Below are 23,702 nucleotides of genomic sequence, written 5' to 3'. Positions count from 1 at the left end.
GCTCCACTCCAGATTGAGAATATCCCTTCAGCCTAATCCTGCCTTTCTCATGCATCCATCATGGGCATTGAACCAGGCAAAAATCTCAAAAAAATAAGTATGTGAATGTAATTCAAAGATGGTCATAATGCACACTAACTTGTAAAAGGGAAGGTTGCAAAGATATACTTCATATTTTCTGTCTCAGAACGCTTAATTTAAAATAATGACTTATTCTAATGAAGCACTTCATTGTGTTGATAATATTCAAATCACTGAAACTCTAGAAATAAAGAGAAGTCACAGTACATAAAATGTTCCTAGTTCACCAGTACATATTTGGGGACTGTGGGTAGCTTAAAAATAAATAGTGCCACAAAGATAAATCTTATACGTTTAATGAAAATTTAGAAGCTTTTTCCTACAAGTAACAGTTTGGTCACTGTACCCTTCTGCAATAAATTGAGTACTGTAAATCGTATTTCAGTTTATCTAGGAAGAACTGACTGGAAATCCCCATGGCCAGTAAGAATTTTAACTCAGTTTCTGGTTTGCTGTAGTCTCTAATCCATTCCATCTGCGCAGTCTTGACAATATCAGACTCAAGAGAAAGGCGTGTGTAGTTTTTGTTGATGGATCAGATAGAATATGGAGATTCTGTAAAGACAGAAGAGTTGAAGGAGCTAGTTAAAAATTGATCCTTTTTGTTGTACCACTGTATAAATACTGCTATTTAGAATATTTATAGCCCCTTCTACATAAAGCTTTATATGCCAGATCCTCGGGCTTGTTGTTTTCATTAGTGACTATTTTCCTCACTAAGCATTTTTTTCTGTACTTCCTGTATTTCTCAGCTCATGTCAATTACAGCTCAAAAATACATGCACTTCACTTGCTTGTCCTCATACCCTTCATGCTGCTCTACACCATTTACACCTCTGCTCCATCTGTGGGGGAGAGGTAGTTTAATCTCTAGTAGATGTAACATGGCTGGCTTCCTTTTGTACTTAAGGATCCCCCTTTTTATCCTCATATTTGTTCTTAGCATTTTTTATTTCTCACCAGCATTCCTAAATTACTCTTTAGTTGCTAAGTCTACTCTTGTAGTTATTCTTGTAATAAGTCTGTGTGAAAAAATAAATAAATTCAAAAAGCTGAAGTAGATGTAGTATAACAAATCCCTTAGCATAATCCAAAGTGTTCTTTCCCCAAATCATATGAATTGTCTCACTAGACTCAATACTTTTTCTCTTTTTCTTGCAAACATTTAAAGTTTCCATGAAACAAAAATTCTTAAAAGTCTGGTTTTCAATTTCTTAGTAGATTTTAGATATCAAATGTTTAAAATAAATAGAGTTTGCACCTTTAACTTAGGGTTTTGTGTCTTTGGGTTTGTTTGTTTGTTTTATTTTACTCCATTGCTTGAGTTTCTTTTTTTTTTTTTTTTTTTTTTTTTTACATTATGTTTTGTTGTAATTCTGCAGTCAACAGGATAACATACATGTTTTGATAAGTTTCTGCCAACAAATCTCATTTAAAAAAAAACTTTCCTTGAAACTTTTGGATTCTGTGTAATCATTATCTTCCGGCAGAATGCTGCCCATCAGAAAGTTGTAAATAATTCTGAAAATCAGAAATTTAGCCCTCTATTTTCACCATGCTAAGGATGAAAGCAGACCTTTTTAGAATAAGATATTTGGTCACACATAGTGGACAGCTGAGGCATAAGCTGCTGGAGAGGGGAAATTAATACCTAATCCTATTAGTTAATAGGTGGCTTTCTCTGAGCTGTATCATTATATGTTCTTTTTACAGTATATAACTGATGTAATATAAGTCTTTGTTTTCATATTCTTACATTTTTGGCTTGCAGACCTCTTTGTGATGTGCACAAATCAGCAAACCTCGGCATATTGCTAGAATCAGGGGTAGTGACTTGAAATAGAAGACCAGCGTAACAAGCATAATTAAGGGTAAAGAATTTGAGAAAGAGCTGCTGTCTTTTGAAGTCACAGCTTTGCCTGCAGAGGAAATCCTTGAGAAAGGATTCAAATAAGCTTCATGGAGCGAAGAGGTACAGTCTGTATAAATATATTCTCCATCAAAATGCACTTTGAGTATTGTCAGAAGAGTTCACTGACTCTAAAATGGATCATGTGATTAAGTGTCAGGAGAATATAGGAGCTATCAGATGTCTTGAGCATATCATGTTCTAATACATAAAAGAATCCAGTTCCATCTAGAGAATTAAGTGTTCATAATTTAACACAATCTCTACACAAAACTCCAGAGAAGAGGCAAAAGAAGTTTCTGGTGACAAAACTTGTATTTGGTAGCTTGAGATTATCTACATTTGTGGGGCTTGTGTCCTTTAGCAATATTATAAGCCCTAGGATTTTTGTGAGATTTAGTTTTGATAATTTTGAAATACAGTGTCCCCCCCGCCGCCAATGGAGAAAGCAGGCTTGAGAAAAGATACACAACACAAACTAATAATATTAGCACAGTTCTCACTGCAGCTTCAAAAAGAACTGTTAAGATTACAATAAAATTATACGAATTATACGGCATTTGTACTGCTGTATGAGATACACAATCTAGTAAACGTATCAACAGTTAAATGTCAGTTTCTCGATCTGTTCATTACTTGGTCTGCATCATGGACAATACTTAAGCATACTTGATCATAGGCAATACTTAACATGAGTTTTATAATTTGCCTTCCTTAAGCAAGCAATTATGTATTTCAAATTTTGAAGTGAAACTATAGGAAGGTATATGCCTTCCTAAAATTCTCACCAAGTATCCATGTGTTTTAGTTAAGAATACATGGAACATTTTTTCCTATATAATTTCTGAACTATATGGTTGTTTGTTGTTTGTCAGATGTCATTTTCTGTGTTATTTATTTACAAAATCAACCAGAATCAGCGTGAAAAGGATACTCTAACACTTAATTGTAACAGTCTTCCAGTCTTCATAGAAAAAGGCACTTTGTAGGAAAAAAAAAAAAAAAAAAGTGCAGTTTCAAGGTAACAGCAAGACATCAATTTTCTGTGTTAGAAATTAACATAATGTTTTACATAATGATCCTCTTTGCTGATCATTAAAATAACATAGTTACCTCGGCAACTGGAACATTTTGCAAATGTTATCTAGTGATACATAACACATTCTAAAAATATATGCAACAAATAAAGTATGAAACATTATCATTTGGGAAGAATTATTTTTTCAATATAAATACCTTCTAGTCTAAGCAGATTTTTGTGAGAATATTTCAGTTTAAGGCAACTTTGTTTTTCAACTAAACTGATTTTTATGTGCTTGAAACCTGAAGACCTGTTGTTGCTTCATCTCATGACAAATGAAAACAATAGCTGGTTTTCAATTACAACTTGATGTTTTTTCTTTAAATGTATCATTGGTAAATGTTTAGAAAATAAAATTTATTCCCATATCAAGTGTTGCAAGCTTAAAAAGCTCCTGGAAAATATGACACATCAAAAAGTCGAATAATGAATTAGATCTAGAGAGTTTACCACTTTACATCTGAATACATCCACCGCCTTTCCAGACCTCTCATTCTCTTCTTGCTGGTACCCGTGTGAGCTTCGCTGGCATAACTGAAATCTAATGTGACTGAAATGAACAGTCATTGACACTCTTGACCTCCTCTCTTTTTCAAGCAAAACTCATTTAACTGTGTTCGCAATTGGTTTTGGCTGTCTTAAAACTAATTTTTGCGTAGAAATGATTTTCTGAAAAATTTTGCCCAGACCTAGTTACCACCACATCTCCTATGAGAGAGAAAATTGCTCCCAGGTATGCCATTTGGTTCATATCCTCCAAAATCTTTTTTGCTCTCCCTGGGTACTAAAGACACTACAATCTTGAAACACCCTCTTCCATGTGCCATTGCCCTTTGCTGGCTGCTCTTCTCTCTCTTGGGAGTGTACAAAGGAATACTTTACTCAGGTTTTGGTTGCCTATAGTTTGTGTCCTAGTATTGCTTCCAGATCCCCAGTCCAGCATCCTATATGTCAGGATGACGTCCAGGCATATATCTTCCCCATAATTTATCTTTGTTTGCAGAGGACACCTGTGTATATGAACCGGCATGCAACTGTAAGATGTTTATTTGGTCTAATGTTTATTTGGTTTATTTTCCCTGAACTGGAAAATGGATGGAGTAGTGTACAACTCCATCTCAAAGCATGCTTGCCCTATGACATAGGTATAATTACCTATGTGTTTCTGAACAGGAAGGCACGCCTCCTAAGGGATCCATATTATTCATCCTGAACAGAGGAGAGTCGGGGCATGAGTCTGTGTCTTAAAATCACAGTCTCACACTAAAAGGTTTAAAGCCAATAATAAAGGTATTAATTACATCATCAAATTTTATAGCCATTCCTAAGACCTTTATCCTCTCTGACATCTAATGAGAGAGTGCCTTCTGTCTGGGGCTGTGATTAGCTCACAAAAAGGAGAGATTAGAGTATTAGCCATTACTGAGCAGATGGATCATTACATAGGATCTTAAGCCAAGAAATAAATATTCTAAGTAAATCACATTTAGAAGATACAAAATATTTAAATAAAGCATTAAATACCTGTGAAGATTAACGAGGATCCAAGTTTTTGGTGTGACAACACACATACCAGAAGATGGAGTGAAGAATGTATAAGAATGTATAAGGCACATCTTTTCTCTGGTTAATGAAGCCCTCTCAGTCACAATGACTACTTCTACACAGGAGCCTATGGGCCACAGGAATCTTGTGCATGAATATCCATTTTAGGAGACTGCAGTCAGGTGACTCATGTACCTATTGCTGTTTATCTAGTATTACTCAGATTGTTTCCTGTATTAGCATTGCAATTGTTAGCATTTCTAGTGCACAAATAATGAGTACTGTAGGTTTTTGCTTTGCTTGCATTTTTAAGTTTGGATACAAAGAAGGTGGTTGATAAAGTGTTTTGGAGAGATAGAAAAATCATGGACTTAGTCTGAAGAACTAGCTCTGTTTAATTCACTGTAAGTATTAAAATCTATATTTTTAGGAAAATGCCAACTAAAATCATTACATTGTCTGTACTGTATAGTTTTATGTTTGGCTGTGTTTACAAGGTTGAGTCAGTTTATTGGACCCAGAACAACTTCACAATGTGGTTTGCACTCTGACATTACATCAAAGGCAGTGCTGTTAGAATAGAAATATAAACTGAGAGTCTTGAAAAAAAAAAAAATATATATTTCACTCACATTCTTTGTTACGAGCAAGACACCATTTGGAAAAAGAGTGAATACAGAGCCATTTAGGGAGAGGACTGAATTGAGGAGAACTATAATCTATCTCAGTTGGTGGTTGGGAATGACGGAAAGGATTTTGTCTCTGAAAAGAAATCTTAAAATGACTTTAAGTATGGTGCTTTTAAGGTATGGCATTTCTGTACTGTTCCATTGGTTTCTATAGCTAATGTTTACGTGTTCCAACTATCTTCCCTGCAAACTCTGCCTGGAATCTCAGAGTAGAAGTGGATAAATTCTCCCTCTGCATGCCATATTTTCTAGAATATTTACACCCCCATGACACCTGTGCAAACTCATGACTACTAATCAGAAGGAGTTAAATAACCAAAGACTAAACCTATGTCAACTCAATTAGTCAATATTCCTGGGCCTGGATGAGCCAGAGAGGAGAGAATACTGAACATCCTGGGGCAGAAACCACAGATCAAATCACAGATTATAGGGATATCTTTGGAGGTGGAGACTACCTTTCCTATAATAATGTAGGCACAAGCAAAAAACACACTGTGACGTATATGTGGCAGTTGTATTGTGAAGTTCCAGTGTTACAAGTTCAGCCTGCAGGTCTTTTTTTCTTTCACTGATCTTGCCCATTTCTGTGTTTTCCTTTCCTGCTTTCATTGTTCCTTTTCCATATGTGCCTGTTGTCTTTTCATGTCCCGGTTGCTTTTCATGTAGTCTTTGGCAATTCTGTTGTGAAACAGAAGGGCAGAATTGCCCTTCTTTTCTTCAAGAGTCTCTTCTTTCCCACCTGTCTTGACTGTTATCAATTAATCACATACAAATTGCTTGTGTGGGACACTTCTTTATTGTTGCAGAAATAGCCAGGTTTGTTACATTCAAAAGTGCCATTTTGGTGTATCAAATAGAAATCACACAGTATAGATAAGACCTCTAAAACCTTCTAATCAAGTAATGCCCAAACAACTTTAACTGATATTTCTTACGGGATTTAAATTTATTTGTTCAATATGAGCTTGGACTATACTTTAAAGATTATTTGTAATATTTGTGATTGATGCTCAAGATAACAATAACAGAAATGACAAATAATATATAATTCTGAAACTGTCTCACTGTTACATATTTGAAAGTAATACAAAAATCTCATGATGTTTTTAATAGCTCGACTAAGGTTGTTAATCTTCAACTGTTTTTACTGTGATTGTTTCTCTACCACTGGCCTAGTTGTAAATGCTTTGGAGAAATTCTGGGGATAAAACTCTCTTCATAGTCTGAAGGTATTTTCTTGCTGGTGGTTTAAGATTTTAAAGAGAAAACGAAAGTTAAAAATGTCTAGACTGGGTAACAGAACTATCGCAAGCTGCAGCAGGGCTGACACCCATAGAGGAAAATCCTGACAGTTTAAAAATAGTAACTTGTTTCCATCCGTGGATTAGCTTTAATCCACTGATGTTCTGGCACATGGTACCCTACCTACATGCACAAACTGCATATGGACTAGGACAGAGGTATGGATTGACATTGGACTAATTAATTCCCGTCCATTTTTATAGTTCTAAACTGAAAAAAATCCAGAAGCAACATGCAAATGTCTTTCAAACAGATAACACCAGTCAGCTCTGAGAAAACTAATATTTATGGAGATAGAAATCCATTGAACTCAAAGTGGTCCATGGCTCAGTCCAGCCATCAATGCAGGTCTGTTAATCAACTCTCTGGAATTGTCTCTGCTAACTTCAGTACACAGTGCATTATAATTCGTATGGTCTTAATAAACCCCTTCTAAAGTCTAAGTCTTTTCAGTACTGTGTATTTACATGTCTGTTTTGTCTCTAAAATTACTTATGTACCTATGATTCACAAAAGACAATCCCATACTTTTGGGAGTCTGAAATGTGCTTCTCATTGTACATGAACTTTCAGTATTAAAATGTACATACAAACTATAAAACTTGCAATGTGTTCTAAAATGTTTTATTAGATCTTGAAGGGACATATTCTTCAGAGGCATCATCTGCTGTGTAAAATTAAGGCAAATGCAACACTGTGCTCCTGTGCAAACACCAATCCAGTCCTGCTCTTCCAAGCAAACTGCAGTTGAAATCCAATTACTAACAATATATTTAAGATGAATTTGCCTCCTAGCAATTTTGCTATTAAGATTTTATTATGGTTAAATAGATACAGCCACTACTGCGATAGGTTTGTTGTTCTTTTGATTACTACTATCCATAGACCAGTACTTCATCATGGGCCACATGCAGCTGTAGAATACATAAAAAAGTGACTGTAGGCAGCATTTGCCTTTCATCGTTCCAGCACAGTCACACCATAACTGGATCATTAGTGAAAAACAGAATGGCCTGAAGCTGTCACAGAAAGCATTTGGCTGTAGCGTTCTTGGAAGTCAGGGAATCAACTAAATATTGATGATTGTAAGTCTGCCTGTTTCTGTCTTGAGCACCTTCTAGGTGAGTGCTTTAAGATGGAAAGAGATGCAGAGATATGCACTCTTCAAGAAGTCTTCTTTGCTAGGGCTTTGCCAGTAAAGACTGCTTTATACTTAAAATGATGTATGCCAGCTAGGGTGACTTTAAAGTTCTGCACTTGTGAGAGGCCAGACTCCAGCCTGAGTTACAGTCAATATTTTATAAACCACAACAGATAAGTGGTCTGAGAACATTAAATACAAATCCATTTTTTCTTTTAGGATTTTACAAGAGGATTTTACAAGAGCTCTTATCCTCCTTGTGGTTTATTTGTTTTAAAATGGAAGCAGTGTGTCTAATTGCTTAATGGAAAATGTACATACAAAAACTAAAAGTGATTATATACAATAGCTAAAAGTCATTACATGGACGTTGCAAACAAATGTAACATACAAGAGTTCCGGTAAGCTAAATATTAGCCTTATGATTAGACAGTTTCTAGCTTCATTTTAGTTATGCTGTTAAAGAAATCTTTGAAATTATATAAATATAAACACAAGTTCTAAAGTGCCTTTTCAGAAATCATCTAGAACTGGATAAATGAAGTTGTCTTTGAACAAGCAGTATGCCAAAATCTGCCCTCCACAGATCATGGAAATTACTCCAGATCCTGAAAGAAAAAGCATGACTGTTTTGTATTATTTTTTGCAGTGGAATACAAACATTATAATAAAACTTTAGTCAGCTTTTCTTTCTTTCTTTCTTTCTTTCTTTCTTTTTTTTTTTTTTTTTTTTTTTTTTTTAATGGTCTGTTTACTTAAACATTTTGCCCGTCTTTAACCACCCACACAGAGATCAGTCCCGGTAGTTGTTGATACAAAACCAGTTACAGGACAAGGGATTTATTTGCCTGTCTCTGTCTTTTAGGAATTTACTACAGCTGTCGATCCATGTTATACATCATAAAAGAAAGAAGAGCAGAAGCCAGCACTTTCTCCCTTAACTGTTTTCCGAGATGATATATACTAGTACATGACTATATTTCTAATTTTACAGAAAATTAAACATTCTAAAATTTAGATTTGCTATTCACTGTAAGGAAATGTGATGACTGAGATTTATCTCATCTATCATAGTGCCTGTACATAGTGTTTATAAAAAATATTTCTGAAAGTGTCTATTTCTTTCCATTGATTATAAGAAGTACCAAGGAAGATTAGTTTGGCTAACTGTCTTTTTGACACCTGAATTTGATGAAATAGATAGCTTGTTTATTCAGGAATTAACATGGCTCATTTCAGCAATGTGAACATATCTGCTGTTTGGTAGGAAGAATAACATAAATTGTGTACATTCTGGTCTTAAAATAGGTGATTTTTTAAGGCAAGTCAAATGTTAGCTTAGTGCTACTTGCCTGCGTCCTTAAAAGAAGTGTAAATGTAAAGAATATATTTCTTCCTTAAATACTGACAGTTCCCGAAGTATTGTGACAACAGACATTTAATAGAAAAATAAATCATACTGTAAATGCAATTTTTCCAGAGTCTAGTGATTTGAACTTTAAATTTACCTAATGCCAGCCACCAGTGTAACATCAGAGGGAATTCAGACATAACTGCAAGGAAAAGTAAAGGAGAAATGTAAATTTTTAAACAATAAGTATGAGGATATGCAAACATTTCATTACAGTATACAGTATCTGTTTAGTTATCTTTCAGAAATTATATGCTTTAGATTTATTGAAATTGCAAACTCTTATTGAGGTCCTAATCATTCAGATATTGGGTCATACTGTTGCACGAAGGTAGCTGAACTGGAAGTCGTCTTTAAACACTAAAAGTGTGTGCTAAATTGAAGGTTTAGATTGTAAAATCTCTAAAAAAGAAATGGTTTGTTACTACTTAACTGTACAACGTTTAGCATAATGGAGACTGATCAGCTAGTAGAGTGCTTCCATATTGCTGCAATGCAAATAATTTAACCTGTCTAATGTTTTTAGTTTAATGGGTGATAACAGCACATGAAAGACAGGCTAGAACTGTGCACAGAATCATCACAGTTACCTAGCTTTGCTATGTGTCATGCAGCTACCCTCATCTCACGTACAATGACCCATATGCCCACCGTATGATCAATATGAGCCCGTATCAGCCCCCAGAAGAGCCAGCAGGGCTGTTGAGGCACTGAAGGGAGCTAGGAGGCATGGTGCATGCTTTGGCAGGGCAGGAGAACTTTGGTTGGCCGTTTGAAAGCAACAGTAACAGTTCTGTTGTTGTTTGGAGATCAAAGTGCACCATATGATATAATTCCTAAATTCTAGAATACAAATATTAAGCTCATTGCTATAGGATAAAAAAAATCCCATGTGGATGGGGTTAAAATGTATTTCTGAATCAGCCATAGCAGCCTCCCGCTAACCAACATGAGAAGAAGGAGCAGGATACTAGGTACTGGCACAAAGTGGAGGTGAGGCTCATGTACAGCAGCCAGTTATTTTCTCCTCATTTGCAAAAAGGGGAAGAGTTTCAGGAAAAAAAATAAAAAAGAATAAGAAAATAAAGAAAAAATGCTTCAGTGGTAAAATGCATTCATTTCCCCATTGAAATACAGTTAATTTATCTAACTTAAGAACTCTGACTCATCTTTGTTGAAGTAAACCTCATTTTTACTCTGAATTAGTGCTGAAGTTTTAATGAGTAACGCTTAAAATGTCAGAAATGGACAAATATTACTTTCTTGTTGAAAAGAATACACCTCCCAGAAACTGTGTCTAGGCTAGATATTTGACATTAACTGTCAGATTACAAGCTAAAACTCTGAAATTTTATATGAAAATTGTTTTGTTTTGTTATTATTATTTTTTTAATAATCCAACTAATACAGAATCAAGTTTTCAATGCCAATATTTAAAAACATGGATAAATCAAATGGATGGAAAGTACAGATGAATGTGTATTCAGCTCCAAGGAAAAATTAGTCCCATAGTACAGTGGGTGAGTCACGGTCAATTGGTCCTTCAGTCTGTGACACTAGGCATATATTTAGCAGCAAACCTACTTACCAACTGAGGTTATGATGATATGAATAACAGTGACTGTTACAGCATAATCCCAAACCCATTCTTCCACAACCAGGGCAAATAACAGACCACAAATGAAGAAGGTTATTTCCAATGAGACTACAAGAACTGTAAATGAAAACAGTATATTTACACTAAGCATAGTTTTGAAAGGCTTTTTTTTTTTTTTTTCTCATGTTCAAAGGTAATAACACTAGGAAGTTAAAATCTCTGATACAATATTATGCAAATTATTTCTGATTACATCAAATATTACACTAACATTTTCATTATAAAGTTCATTTCTAATTTTACCACAGACACCTGCATTGGTTGTATCCCAATTTGCCTATAGACTTTCAAATGTTCCATATTTTGTGTAAAAAACATGAGGATGAACAATGCTCCATGTGAAGAAATAGTGTGGAAATCTTACTCAGAGACCGTCCATCCAGGGTCTTTGTGTATGGCATTAAATAGACTTGGTTGATACTGACACGAGGCAACTTTTTCTCTTCCAAAACAGAACGGTGTGGTTAAAGGGTTACATCCAGTATGAAACTCCAGTTTTCTCCCTGTCCACTTGTTTGCATCATACACTTCTATCAGTGCAACTTAAAGATGACACATGCAAGGGGAAGGGGGGAAAGAGAGCAGAGAGCCTACAAAGCAAGCACAGGCCATCCATGTGGATCTCATGGTGTATAAAACCAGAAGGTTTTATACTTCTCAGTTCTGATGGCAAGGCTGACACAGCTGCCATACTGCCACCATACCACATACACTTGCCATCTCTGCTGTCTGGCTTTGTGTTAGGTTAAACAACGAGAGAGAATTCCCCACCAAGTGAAAATAACTGAGTTATCTTGCTGAGACACTAATAAAGCAAGCTGACCAAGGAAGTCTGCACAGTCTGCTTCTGTGAGGCAGTCTGCCTCACGGGCAAGCTATGTGGCCTGCAGAAACCACCTAAGCCATCATGGAGCAGAGGAGCTAGGCCAGGCGTGGATGTGCTCCTGCTCCGCTGGGAGGTGCAGGCTTCCCCAAAGCCTCACTCAGCTTGGCTCGCAGAGCACTTTCTTGCCAGCATGGGAGGTAGGACCAATAGAAACCCTTGTGGGTGAGCCCTCATGTCCTGCTGGGTGGCTACCTGAGCTAGTGGGGCTTGAATGGAAAATGCCTGATGACTCCTCCAGCTCAGCCCTCAGTGCTCATGTAACGAACAGACAATAACAGCACACTACTGATTCATAGGATTTTCAATCTGAAGGCTTTTCATTCTTCTTTTTAATGTCCCTAGGTATATTGAACTCCCATTTTTATCTGAATTATTTTTTTTCATTGTAGTAATGTAATAGCTAACATTACTGTAACTCGGAGTAGAATGTTATTTTTTGCTGTATTTAATTTATACATTTGGCAGCATTTTGTGCCTCTCAATTTTATTATTTTCTTTACACAGTCAATTAGTTCTTACTGTAATATGGATCTTTCATCCAGCAGTTTAAAAAAATGTAAAAACACCAAGAAAAAGATAAAAACACATGTGGTTAGGAAAACAGAAATGCGCTTCAAAAATGTAATGTTTGTAATGCATAATGCTTTCTTTAGTTTATTAGATTTAATGTTAATAGTATTCATTTAAATTTTCCCAATAATTCTGTAATTTCACAAGTAAAAGCCATGTATACAGATATAATAAAAAATAATAAACAAATAAAATACATTGTAGACAGATGCACTGTATACTTTTCCACAAAACTGGGCCAGTAACAATAGCTCAGTTCTGAGCTGAGATTTCCATTATTATTTTGAGATTATCTTTAAAGACATCATTCTGTTTTTAAAAGGCATGAGTAAGACCCTTAAACAAACTAATTCTCCTTTGCAATACCATTTAGAGAGCTCAGGTGTGTCTCTGTGCCCATAGCCTTTAAACAGATCCTGCTAGGTTTTGCTACTCCATGTTACTTCATAGGGTGGACAAAAAGTGTGATTGAATATTACCAAGTTGCATGATGTGCCAACTATCTTTGGCACCTTATAAGCATGCTGCATCAAATTATCTGATACAATTCTGGAACAGAAAAATCATATTGAGATACAGTAATTACATTAGAGCCTTAAAAAGTAATTTTAATGGAATATGATTAAAATTTTCTTTTTCCATTGCTACAAATGACATGTTTCTTTCATCTGAAATCTGTATTGTCAATGTACAAATATACATAAATTTTTATCACTCTTTTTAACATTATCAACTGAACAAATTACTTTTGAGCAGTTCTAATTACAGGTGATGTGGTTTGCCTTTGTAAAATAGATCACAAGTCTGAGAAAAATTTCACCTGTGCATGTAATTTAAGAATGACAGTTTAGGAAAGTGAAATTATTTTGAAGGCTTCAGATGATACTGCAAGAATTTGTATTAGGATATATAAAGATATGTTTAGGGACTGAATTATAATCAAACTCTGAAATTTTAATGCCCACTATATTACTAAAAGGGTTCTAAAATATTGCCGATAAGGAAAATGAGTTTACATCCAGATATAATCTATTTTCTTGGCTGGGGAAAAAACAACAACAACAACAACAACAAAGTAAATTACCTAAATAATGTGGATTAAACCATGATGGGTTTGTCTTAAAATCAAAAGGTGCCAAACCATCCAACATTTGAATCCTGTGGAAATAGAATAAATTTAACCATAAATTTTCAATAATGCCTTAGTGATTGCATAACATATTATAGGTACTTTTAAATAAGATTCCAAATGGAATATTCTACATTTCATTCAGGTTATGGTTTTGCCCTTGCACACAGTTTCTGTGATCTCCTCTCCATCTTTTTATTTAAAATGCCTGACACTATACATGCTAGTCAATAGCTTCCTAAGGGAAAATAATTTATATTTCTTATTGACTATAAAATCATTCCTTTTTAATTTTTCATGTCATCTTTTCTTTTAAGTTTATTTATTTACAAGTGCAAGGAAGTATATTAGAGCCAGCATTTTATATTTACTTTGAGTATTATTTACTTCATGCATTTAAATGAAGGTTCAGGTATAAAAATTTAACTGAATTTGAAAAATGTGTTCACAGAATAATGGGCTGGATGCCTCCAGTCTGGATGCCTCCTCTACAGAGTCACGGTTCTACCCACTATATCCATCTGTAACATGCAGTCATAGTAAAGACATGGAAATCTTACTTGAATACTGCAAAGCCAATGGAAAGGACAACATAATACACAGTGTAGAAAACTGCCATGCATATCAACAGGTTCAGCAGAACAACCTGCAAAAGGGAAAATGAGAATAAAACCAACGCTGCGTGTTTACATTAGGTACATAATTGACAAAAATAATTCCAGATGTCTATTAATTTTAATAATTTAGAAAATGTAATATTTAGAAAATTTGCTGTTGCTGATTACAAAAAGGTTGTTAAAGGCTTTCTAGTAAACTTTAGCTCCTAATGCATTGTTATAATGCACAGTTTTTTGTTTTATTTGTAAGTCTACTACTTAGCTACAGAATTTTAAGAATTCAGGGAATGAGAAGCACATTTGAGAGTTTCAGATCATTCAGATGTGTAACTAGCTTGATTTTTAACTTAAAAGAAATGCCATCCTTGTAATTTTGTTGAAACTGTATAAAAATAAAATGTAGAAAATTGTAAAGGTGTGATTGTTATATTTTCCATCCTCTAGAAAGTATGTCATTCCAGTGTTTACATCCAAAGGTAGGGATGTAGGCAACTTAAATGAGTAATGAGGGATAGCTGTTAAACACCTTTCAAAACTCAATTATTTTTGAATTTATTTTAAACAAACTCCAAGTCCAAATTTTAAAAATGTACATAAAACTATGAGTTTCAGAAAGTACCACTATCTTATTATCAAGCATTGGGTCTTTAAAATAACAAACATTATAAAAAGAATTATAAAATAATTTGTGTTTCCATGTGTATCATGGCATTGTTTTTTCTTTCATTCTATTGAAGTGTCTTCACTTCTGACCTGAAGTTTCAGACGTAACGCATCCAGAGCAAAAATTGTGAGCCTTCACCTGATAATGTTCCTAAAATGCCTTCAGATCCTTTCTTTTCAAGTGAAACATAATTCACATCTGTGCTCATCTAAGCTGGCTTCCTGAATTATGCAGGCCCAAGGAGTTGTATTAATTCCTCCAGGTATCATGTAAAATTACGTTTTTAAGTTTAATATACTTTGGTAATAACCACAGAGACTTCCTAATGCATAACAATGGCATTTTTGTTTTCTCTGATGATAAAATGACATTCCAGGTGTTTATTTGTGCTTCTGTTGCTGGTGGGTTGGTTTCTTTGTTTGTTTGGTTTGGTTTGGTTTGGTTGTTTGTTTTTGTTTTTTGTTTCTTTTGTTTTGTTTTCCCCTAGGGAAATAGCACATATAATGAACACATATAATGAGTTAAAAATTTTCTTGCCCATTCTCCAGTTTGGCTACCAAATTGTTGAAACTAGCAATGTGTGTTTACCTGACTATCTGGTAAGATCTCCATAGATCTCCGACATATGAAGCATTTTAAGTTTTATTGAAAATGCAGTGTTGACTGTTATTCCAGCAATAAATTTTACATATAGATTTTGACCATCTAGCCTCAGCCATCTAGCCATCTAGCCTTTTGTGTTGTTTTACCTATTCCACTTGGATTATGAATACTATAGGAAATTTATCTTTGAATTGCTTCCTGTACTCTTAAGGGTGAGGAAACCACTGCAAAATGCTTCTTCCTATGTAAAGTTCTGTATCTGTTGCAGCTTATCCTTTTCATCAGTATTTGTGGTTTTGCGTCATCTTCCATATGTGTTCCATTTTTCCTCTATTACTTTTTTTAATCTTCCATTATTTAACTTTATTCTCAAGCTTACATTTTGTTCACCTACTCACTTCATGTTTCTTTATTTGGTGCTGCTATTATGTCCTATTTCATACTATATTTTTTATGATCCTGTATATTCTCACTTTAACTGAACTTTCCCTTATGAAATTTGAAGACGTGATGAAATCCTGGTTCTTTGTCCCACAGCAGTACTCTCTTATTAGTTATTCTTTCATCTTTTCATATTCTTGAGGTTCAGCTACTTAACATGTAGTGATAAACCCTCTTTCATTGCATTTTTTTTTTTTTTTTTTTTTTTTGAAGCATACAGACAACAGAGTATCATTTCTCTTTCTGGTAATCCTGTTCTTTCGTGAAAAACTGAACATGGACATTGTTAACAGCAACACTCCACACAGCAAAACTGTAGTGATGACCCATAATAAGATCATTGTGGTCATTCTGATCTCTTACCTAGTCACTCTGGTGCCTCAGTTGCCAATAATTATTTTGCAGAAGCTAAATCTGTATTTCATTTCAGTTTTTAAGTGTCTCTCCATCATTTTCCACTTCAAAGTAAGAGTTGAGTGGCAGAAAATGCATTCTTAAGAATGCATTCTTAATAAAATGCATTCTTCATAAAATGCATTCTTAAGAATGCATTAGCTTGATTTGGATAGCACTTACTCAAGATGTCTGTACCCTGTGTTTGATGGCCTGTCCTACCTAAAAGAATTCAAACTTACACTTTCAAGAAAAAAGCTGTATCCCACTTCTGCATGGATATATACTAGTAGATTTCACAGTGACTAACTAGACATAGTATTTTTTCCCCTTCAACAGAAATAGAAATTACAGCCTTTACAGTCTTAGTTCTGCAGTGGACATTTTAATCATGGTCTAGATATTTAAAAAGAGAACACTGCCACAGAAAGATGGTGTTACATAAAATATTTCTAGGCACATCAAAAAAATGTACCATTCTGGTCCAAAATTCCATTTAGGCCATATTCTATACTTTACAATAGCCAAATATGTAAACTGGGGGAAGTAGTATAAGGACATGGGAAGTACAAGTAATATTTATTTCCAGGGACAGATGTTTTAAAACCTTAAAACCTTTTAAAAACAGAGATTGCATACACATCACAGCATTTTGAAGACCTTGATGGGTCTTTCTTCCCCTACCTTTTCAACTTGCTTTCATTTTCCAGAATACTTTTTGAGAAAAGTACCACAATTTGATTCTGGGTGTTGCGAGAAAACACCGGGGGGGTGGGGGGCATTGTTGTCTTTCTTTGCACTTTTTCTAGTGCTATATTCTCTTTGTGAAAAGATGTAACTAGATCAACTTTCAACTTCCTCTTCTATTAACAGGTTTTAAATTTTGTCAAGTTACATCAAGTGATTTAGTTTGAAAGTAGCAGTGGCAGTTTTCATTGCCTGAGAGCAATGTCGTACTGCAATAGTCATCTAAGGGGAATGTAATTACTAAAGAGATTCCATTATTAAGTACATACATTTGGACACGTAAATATGGGTCCTAAGCCTGCAAATTTATGTTTGTGCCATTCAAGATTTCCTGCTGAATTTCCCCAAAGATCTAATTTTTTTAATCTGATATCAAGTCTGAAAGTTTTTATGTTTTACAGAAATTCTTGTCCATACTAATCAAAAACAATTTTAAAATAGAAAAATGAAGACTATGATGAAAAATTGCAAATACAGATATTCATTCAGAAGTAAATTCTTGAAAAGTAACCCTGTATAAATTAAATAGACCATAGTGAACTGTTCATAATTTTTCAGTGTATCAGAATGGCAAGCAGAGATTACAAACTGAGTATAGTAAAGCACTGTTTCAAAGCAAAAGAAGCCAGTGTTTCTATCTTTGATATGTGACACAATGGGACTGTATTTAAGAAAGGCTAGGTAAGAACTAATAGGGTAATAGAAGTCCTTTTTTGAAGAAAGGTAAAAGAAATCATGTGTGCAGTTTGGCTACAGGGACTGAGGTAGGGAAAATAATTGCATATTTATAACTAAAAAGGAAAATGAATTATTTGGAGGAGTAAGATGAAAAATTAAAAGCAAACCAAACATAAAGAAATTATAAGATGCTGCAAAGTTTCACAAATCATTTCCATTTTGCAGTGTTTGAAAGAGACTTGTTCCTTTTATTTATTTGCTTTTATTCAATAATTTTCATCAAAATTGGTTATTGAATAGTTCTATGCCCTCGTCCTTTTTATGGATTTTGAGGATAAAGTTGGAAAATGTTCTTGACAAGTGATTCACAAATAATAAAGAAAAAAAAAAAAGAATATTTTTGAAATCCTCATTTTTAAATAAAAGTCAAGCCAAGGTTTCAGAGAAAAATGTAAAATGTAGCCAACTTGGAAATGTAATTTTCATTTTGATTTTACTTGTTTTATGTTGGTAAAAGCTGTTGAAAAAGGAGAACTTATTCAAGGAGGCAGGGACTCTGAAAAGAGCTATAAATGAACGTTAGCTCATACTAACTCAGTTTTATGAGCTTCTTTTGCCATACTCTGACAGAAAACAAGCCCTCAAGGCTTTGGGATTTAAGCTGGGAGAATATGAAGAGAAATAAGGAAGAGGTATTACCCTTAAACACAGCACTTAGGAAGACAAAGTGACAACCAGTTCGGTGCCAGCATTTTTAAAAAAACATGTTAAAAATGAAGAAGGTGCAGAGAAGAGCCACAAAAGAGAGCTGATGGCTAGAAAATTATTTATTCATTTATTTATTCATTAGGACTACAGCTCTAAAGAGGTCAATCTGTTTAGCTCTGAGGGCTGATTTGATTATGATGGATAAGTTCCTTTGCAGGTGGAAAATACTAGGTATTAGGGGCTCTAATCCGTCAGAAAAGCCACATGAAGTAAACAACTTCAAGTTACAGCTGGACAAATTCAAAAGATGCATGCAAGACATTTTCAGCTGTAAAGGCAATTAGCCAATGGAACAAACTGCCTTTGGAAACAATGTATTCTTCAAAGCAAAACCAGGTGCCTCTCTGGATGAAGCTTCACTCAGACAGCTCTATTGTTCACTTCTGGCCGTAGGTCTTTGAATGGTTGTGTGGTAGATATATTTACAGAACCATCTGACACTTACAGAAGTATGGATACCGCAAATTTACTAACCATTTATATTACTTTTATTTTGCTAGATATTGAGAAGTGAAAGTACATCACTGCATTTATCTCTCACAGTTGCAAGGAGGCAATATTCTATTTCTAATGCAACAGAAGACAAACCCATCGTGCCTGTACAAACTGATATTTGACAATCTTATTCTATTTTTATTTCTCTACATCAAAAGAAACCAAAACAAAAACTGAGAACATTTAATCTCTTGTCAACCAGTTTTATATAAGGAGAAAATACAGCTCTCCTTTTTTCCAGTATCTTTAATTTCGTCATAAATGACAATTGGCCAGATAAACTGTATCATTCATTCTTTTGGATCATGGGGTACCCCATGGCCATGTAATGTTCATTGACTGCAAAGTTGCATGCAAGTTTAGTAGCTGTGCTGCACCTCATCCCCTGAAAGTATCCCTAAACTTTGGAAGTTGAATCTTGGGCCCTTTTTTGGGGGGGGAAATCATTTTTATCCCATTTCTCTTAGCAGACACACATTTCCTGGAATTCTCCTTCATCTGCCTCCTTTAAGCCTTATCTGCTCCAGATGCAGATTTGTACTGTCATAAAAGTGGTGAGACAGAACTGAAGGGAAAATAACAGAGCTGAAGGAAGGCTATGAACTGATGGCCTGTTGACCTCTAATTACAGTAGGTGAATTCCTGGCCTCTCTTGAAGTCAGGGACAAACTTGCATTGCCTTCAAAGGCCCAGGATTTTTCTCTTTGTACCCAGAACATTCTTAGTCCTTGTCTAATGTAGTGAGGTATTAGCTTGCTTTGCTCACTTGAGTACAGCTAAAGAAAGGCATGCAGTGCAGTGCTAAGAATATACTCTTAATTTAATAACACAAAAATAGAAACTCTTTGAAAATTTTCCATTTCTATCACATTCAACTCCTTTTCCTTTACCCTTTACACTGAAATTTATATATATATTTAAAACTCAAAATTTATTTTATTTTCAAACTTTTTTTTCCTTTTTAACCCCTCAAATATTTAAAAGTGAAAAACACAAGTTAAAAATAATACCTCATTTATTATATGCTAAAACAATTTAAAGAAAGAGTATTAGGAATACTCTGGTGCCATTAAATTTTGGATTTTATTAGACAATTTCAAGAATTAGATCTCATAAATGCAGCTACAGCACATAATTTGAAATCCTTCTTGTAAGGTATACTTTGCAGTACTTACTACCAGCCCAATAATAAGCTCTCCCGTTCTTTTTGCTTTTTAGGAAGCAAACATTGAATAATACTCCATAAGAATGAAAGCAATTGCTTTTTCAAGACCTGCAGTAGCTACCTAATACTCTAAATACTACCCAGTGACATTATACAAACTACCCAGTGGCATTATACAAACTCAATTCCTTTTACCTTGGTTTCAGCAGTTTTGACCTTGAGAGCCATGGACACATGATGAGTGAGAGGAAGTGATGTTGCTATATTCCTTATGTCAATATCAGCCAGAAGAAGCAGCTGTTTTTCACCCCAAAAAACATTCTTATAGGTGAGTATAGGACAGAGTGAGGTAGGTTGATTGGATTAAACTGAATTGAGACAGAAGCCATCTGTGAGCTAACTGTAAGCGGCTGAAGACCAAACAGAAAATCCTACTCACTCATGTAATGTTCATACTTTTGTACCTATGGTCAGCTAAAGCATATCTATAATACAAGTTGGCCATTTAGAGACAAAATTCTGAATACTATTTTCTACCTTCTTTTGTTTGTTTGTTTGTTTGTTTGTTTGTTTGTTTTCCAGCATTCATTTGATCACCATTCCTTTGGTTTATTATACCTTCCTACATTCAATTAGTTTTATAATTTCTAACATTAATTCTGCTGACTGTACATGTAGAACAGTGCATTCTTCACATTGTTCCTGTTAGCATTTTTATTCTGACTATCACTTTATTACATCATGTATAATTCACATTAAATTAGGTATAATTAGGTTAAGAAATGACAGACTTATGTTATGACTCTTCTCCTTTTCCTGAATCATTATTTTTTCCTTCAGTAGAATGAAATTTAGCATGCTCTAAATCAGATCCACCTTCTACTGAACAGCTCCTTAATGGATTTGGATTTGACTTTTTACAGACACATTATGATCGACTATGCTTCATTACATAGAAAAGGAGATAATGTAAGGGAATACTTCTGAAACTGAATGCAGAATGATTTATTTATTTATTTTGCTATCACCAACATAATCTGAGCAAGTTTTTTTGTTTGTTTGTTTGTTTTGTTGTTGTTTTTTTTTTGTCTTTTTAATTGTACAAAATTAATGTTACCTGCTTTAAGCTGTTATCTGTAGTCAGCAAACAAGAGCTTTTGCTTATGGATTGGATAGTTCCAAATTATGAATACTGTCAGGGAAATTACAGGTAGTATTGTGTGAAATTCCTTCCTGTGCAAAATGGTAGTACAAAAATCTGTGCATCAGTTAAACAGTATTTTGAGAGCTGAAGTGATGTCAAAGGAATACAATGAAACAACAATAACAACAAAATTAATTTCCTTAAATTGTTGCAATAGTCACGAGTAGCAAATTCATGAAGAGATATGTTAGCAATTTTTATTAATTAAAAAATGTTTGAAAATGAACAAAAGATTCCATTCAAAGAGCATCATGGCTATCCAAAAAGATCAGCTGAAAACATCTGTGACCTAAATTCTGCATAAACTTTTGCAGTAACCATGAGTAGCAAGCTAATTGAAAAAGTAATGGATTGCATTAATCTAAGACCATTGTTAAATATAATATTTCACTGACTTGTTCACAAAGAGTCAATTTAATCAAAGTTTGAGGATAGAACCAAAATCAGTGAGTTTGACTGAAATGTAATGGAAGTTATAGGCATTGATTTACTGAGGAGATTGAGTGCTTCTTCCCATTCCTATTGTGAAGCTGAACATTTTAAATACTCTGAGAGAGAGGATAGGATTTCTGTTGCCACTTTGCTTCCAAGCATGGAAACAACTGAATTGTGGTAACAACGAACCGCAGCAAATCAAAACTGGGAGTGGCAGAAACTGTGTGATCCAAATACTGACTAGAAAGTCAGTAGTGAATGGCAATGGAAGAGATATTGTGTTGCTGTTTGCAAAATGTTGAGATAATGGAATAATTTTTTATTTTTTATTTTTTCTTATCTTCTTTTTTACTAAGTCAGCTATAGGAAATATGACAATTCCTATTCAGCACAGGGAGACAGAAGACAAGTTTTAACACAAAATAAATTATCTATTTTGGTTTCAACTAGCCCTATTTTTATTTTTATTTTTAATTACAGACTGTTTTCTGAAGCATTGCAGTGCAGATTGTAATTCAGGATATGAGGAAAAATAGTATGGCATTCATTTTTAACCCCTGGAGTTTGTGCTGTTGTGTGTTATGGAAACACCCAGGAAACAGTTACTTCAGTAGCATGTTGATAGCTTATCACAGAATCACAGAATCACAGAATTTCTAGGTTGGAAGAGACCTCAAGATCATCGAGTCCAACCTCTAACCTAACACTAACAGTCCCCACTAAACCATATCCCTAAGCTCTACATCTAAACGTCTTTTGAAGACTTCCAGGGATGGTGACTCCACCACCTCCCTGGGCAGCCTGTTCCAATGCCTCACAACCCTTTCAGTAAAGAAGCTCTTCCTAACATCTGACCTAAAACTCCCCTGGCGCAACTTTAGCCCATTCCCCCTCGTCCTGTCACCAGGCACGTGGGAGAACAGGCCAACCCCCACCTCTCTACAGCCTCCTTTAAGGTATCTGTAGAGAGCGATAAGGTCGCCCCTGAGCCTCCTCTTCTCCAGGCTGAATAAGCCCAGCTCCTTCAGCCGCTCCTCGTAGGACTTGTTCTCCAGGCCCCTCACCAGCTTCGTCGCCCTTCTTTGGACCCGCTCAAGCACCTCGATGTCCTTCTTGTAGCGAGGGGCCCAAAACTGAACACAGTACTCGAGGTACGGCCTCACCAGAGCCGAGTACAGGGGGACGATCACCTCCCTAGCCCTGCTGGTCACACTATTTCTCACATGTTTGAGAATCATTAATAAACACTGTTATTTGGGATTTGGCTGTACCCATGTACTTCCTTCATATGAATATGGACTTGACTTAACAAATAGTGATCAAAGCATAACTGCAGACAATTGCAGAACAGAGAATACTTGCAGAGAGCTTTTGAAAGTATACTTCTATAAGGCAGTATCTCTTTCAAGTAACTGATAATGACACTTCATATTACCCAGGCACTACCTACTTTCTATCTGTTACCTGGGGCAAAACAAAATATATTTTGTAATAATGAACTGTGAGAAAATTTATAAATGCTTAGTGCTTAGTTTGCTGTCTAAGCTCACTATTTACATCAAAAATAAAAAATAAAAAATAAATGTTCCCATGGAAATCCACAATTTATAATGCAAATGTAATTGCAAAAAATAATTAACAAAAATTTGAATAAATATATCATACAGCAATATTGCATGAATATCTCTCATGGAAGTTAACAGGTGATTTATGTTGCTGTTATGCCGATTGTGGGCTCTACAACACAATGTGCCTTAAGATACATAGCCAGACACAGAAACACAATTCTTAGGTAATTTGAAACAACTAAAAACCTTAGAATTGGGGAAATTACTGAAATCCAAAGTATGTTGCTTCGTTACCCTGCAATCCTAAAGAAAATGCAGACATCAACCAAATGGATGCTGTGGTGAGAGATGACATCAAAACATGTGTACTCTGTCTCCATCTGCTGATGGGAGGAACTTTTCTTAATTGTGTAGGAGGAAGAGCTTTGGAAATAAAAAGTGGCCACTACATTTATTCTTTTACAGTAGTGATTGCAAGACTGTTGATAAAGTGAAGACAACTTGATGAAAATACACATTT

The 23,702-nt window shown here is 34.9% G+C and overlaps 1 protein-coding gene across 1 annotated transcript; it reads right to left on the bottom strand.

Annotated features, from left to right (window-relative positions):
• Positions 1 to 8,264: 8,264 nt before the first annotated feature.
• On the bottom strand, positions 8,265 to 20,203 carry TMEM244 (transmembrane protein 244). Its single transcript, XM_035320809.1, has 6 exons — positions 20,171 to 20,203; positions 13,965 to 14,050; positions 13,360 to 13,433; positions 10,751 to 10,876; positions 9,260 to 9,304; positions 8,265 to 8,359 (listed from the first exon to the last, which is right to left on the bottom strand). The coding sequence occupies exons 1-6, from the start codon at positions 20,201 to 20,203 to the stop codon at positions 8,265 to 8,267; spliced, it is 459 nt and encodes a 152-aa protein (XP_035176700.1).
• Positions 20,204 to 23,702: the final 3,499 nt, after the last annotated feature.

Source organism: Oxyura jamaicensis, chromosome 3 (genome assembly GCF_011077185.1).
Source record: "Oxyura jamaicensis isolate SHBP4307 breed ruddy duck chromosome 3, BPBGC_Ojam_1.0, whole genome shotgun sequence".
In the NCBI taxonomy this organism is placed as follows: domain Eukaryota; kingdom Metazoa; phylum Chordata; class Aves; order Anseriformes; family Anatidae; genus Oxyura; species Oxyura jamaicensis.
This window is presented reverse-complemented; position numbering and strand designations above follow the sequence as displayed.

Excerpts from the sequence above, each read along its gene's own strand:
- TMEM244 (XM_035320809.1), bottom strand. The coding sequence starts at position 20,203 with ATGGCTCTCAAGGTCAAAACTGCTGAAACCAAG. Across the intron at positions 10,877-13,359 it reads GTTTAATCCACATTATTTAG|TTCTTGTAGTCTCATTGGAA; the intron begins GTAATTTACTTT and ends TTTCATTTACAG. Across the intron at positions 9,305-10,750 it reads TATCATCATAACCTCAGTTG|TTATGTCTGAATTCCCTCTG; the intron begins GTAAGTAGGTTT and ends TTTTCCTTGCAG.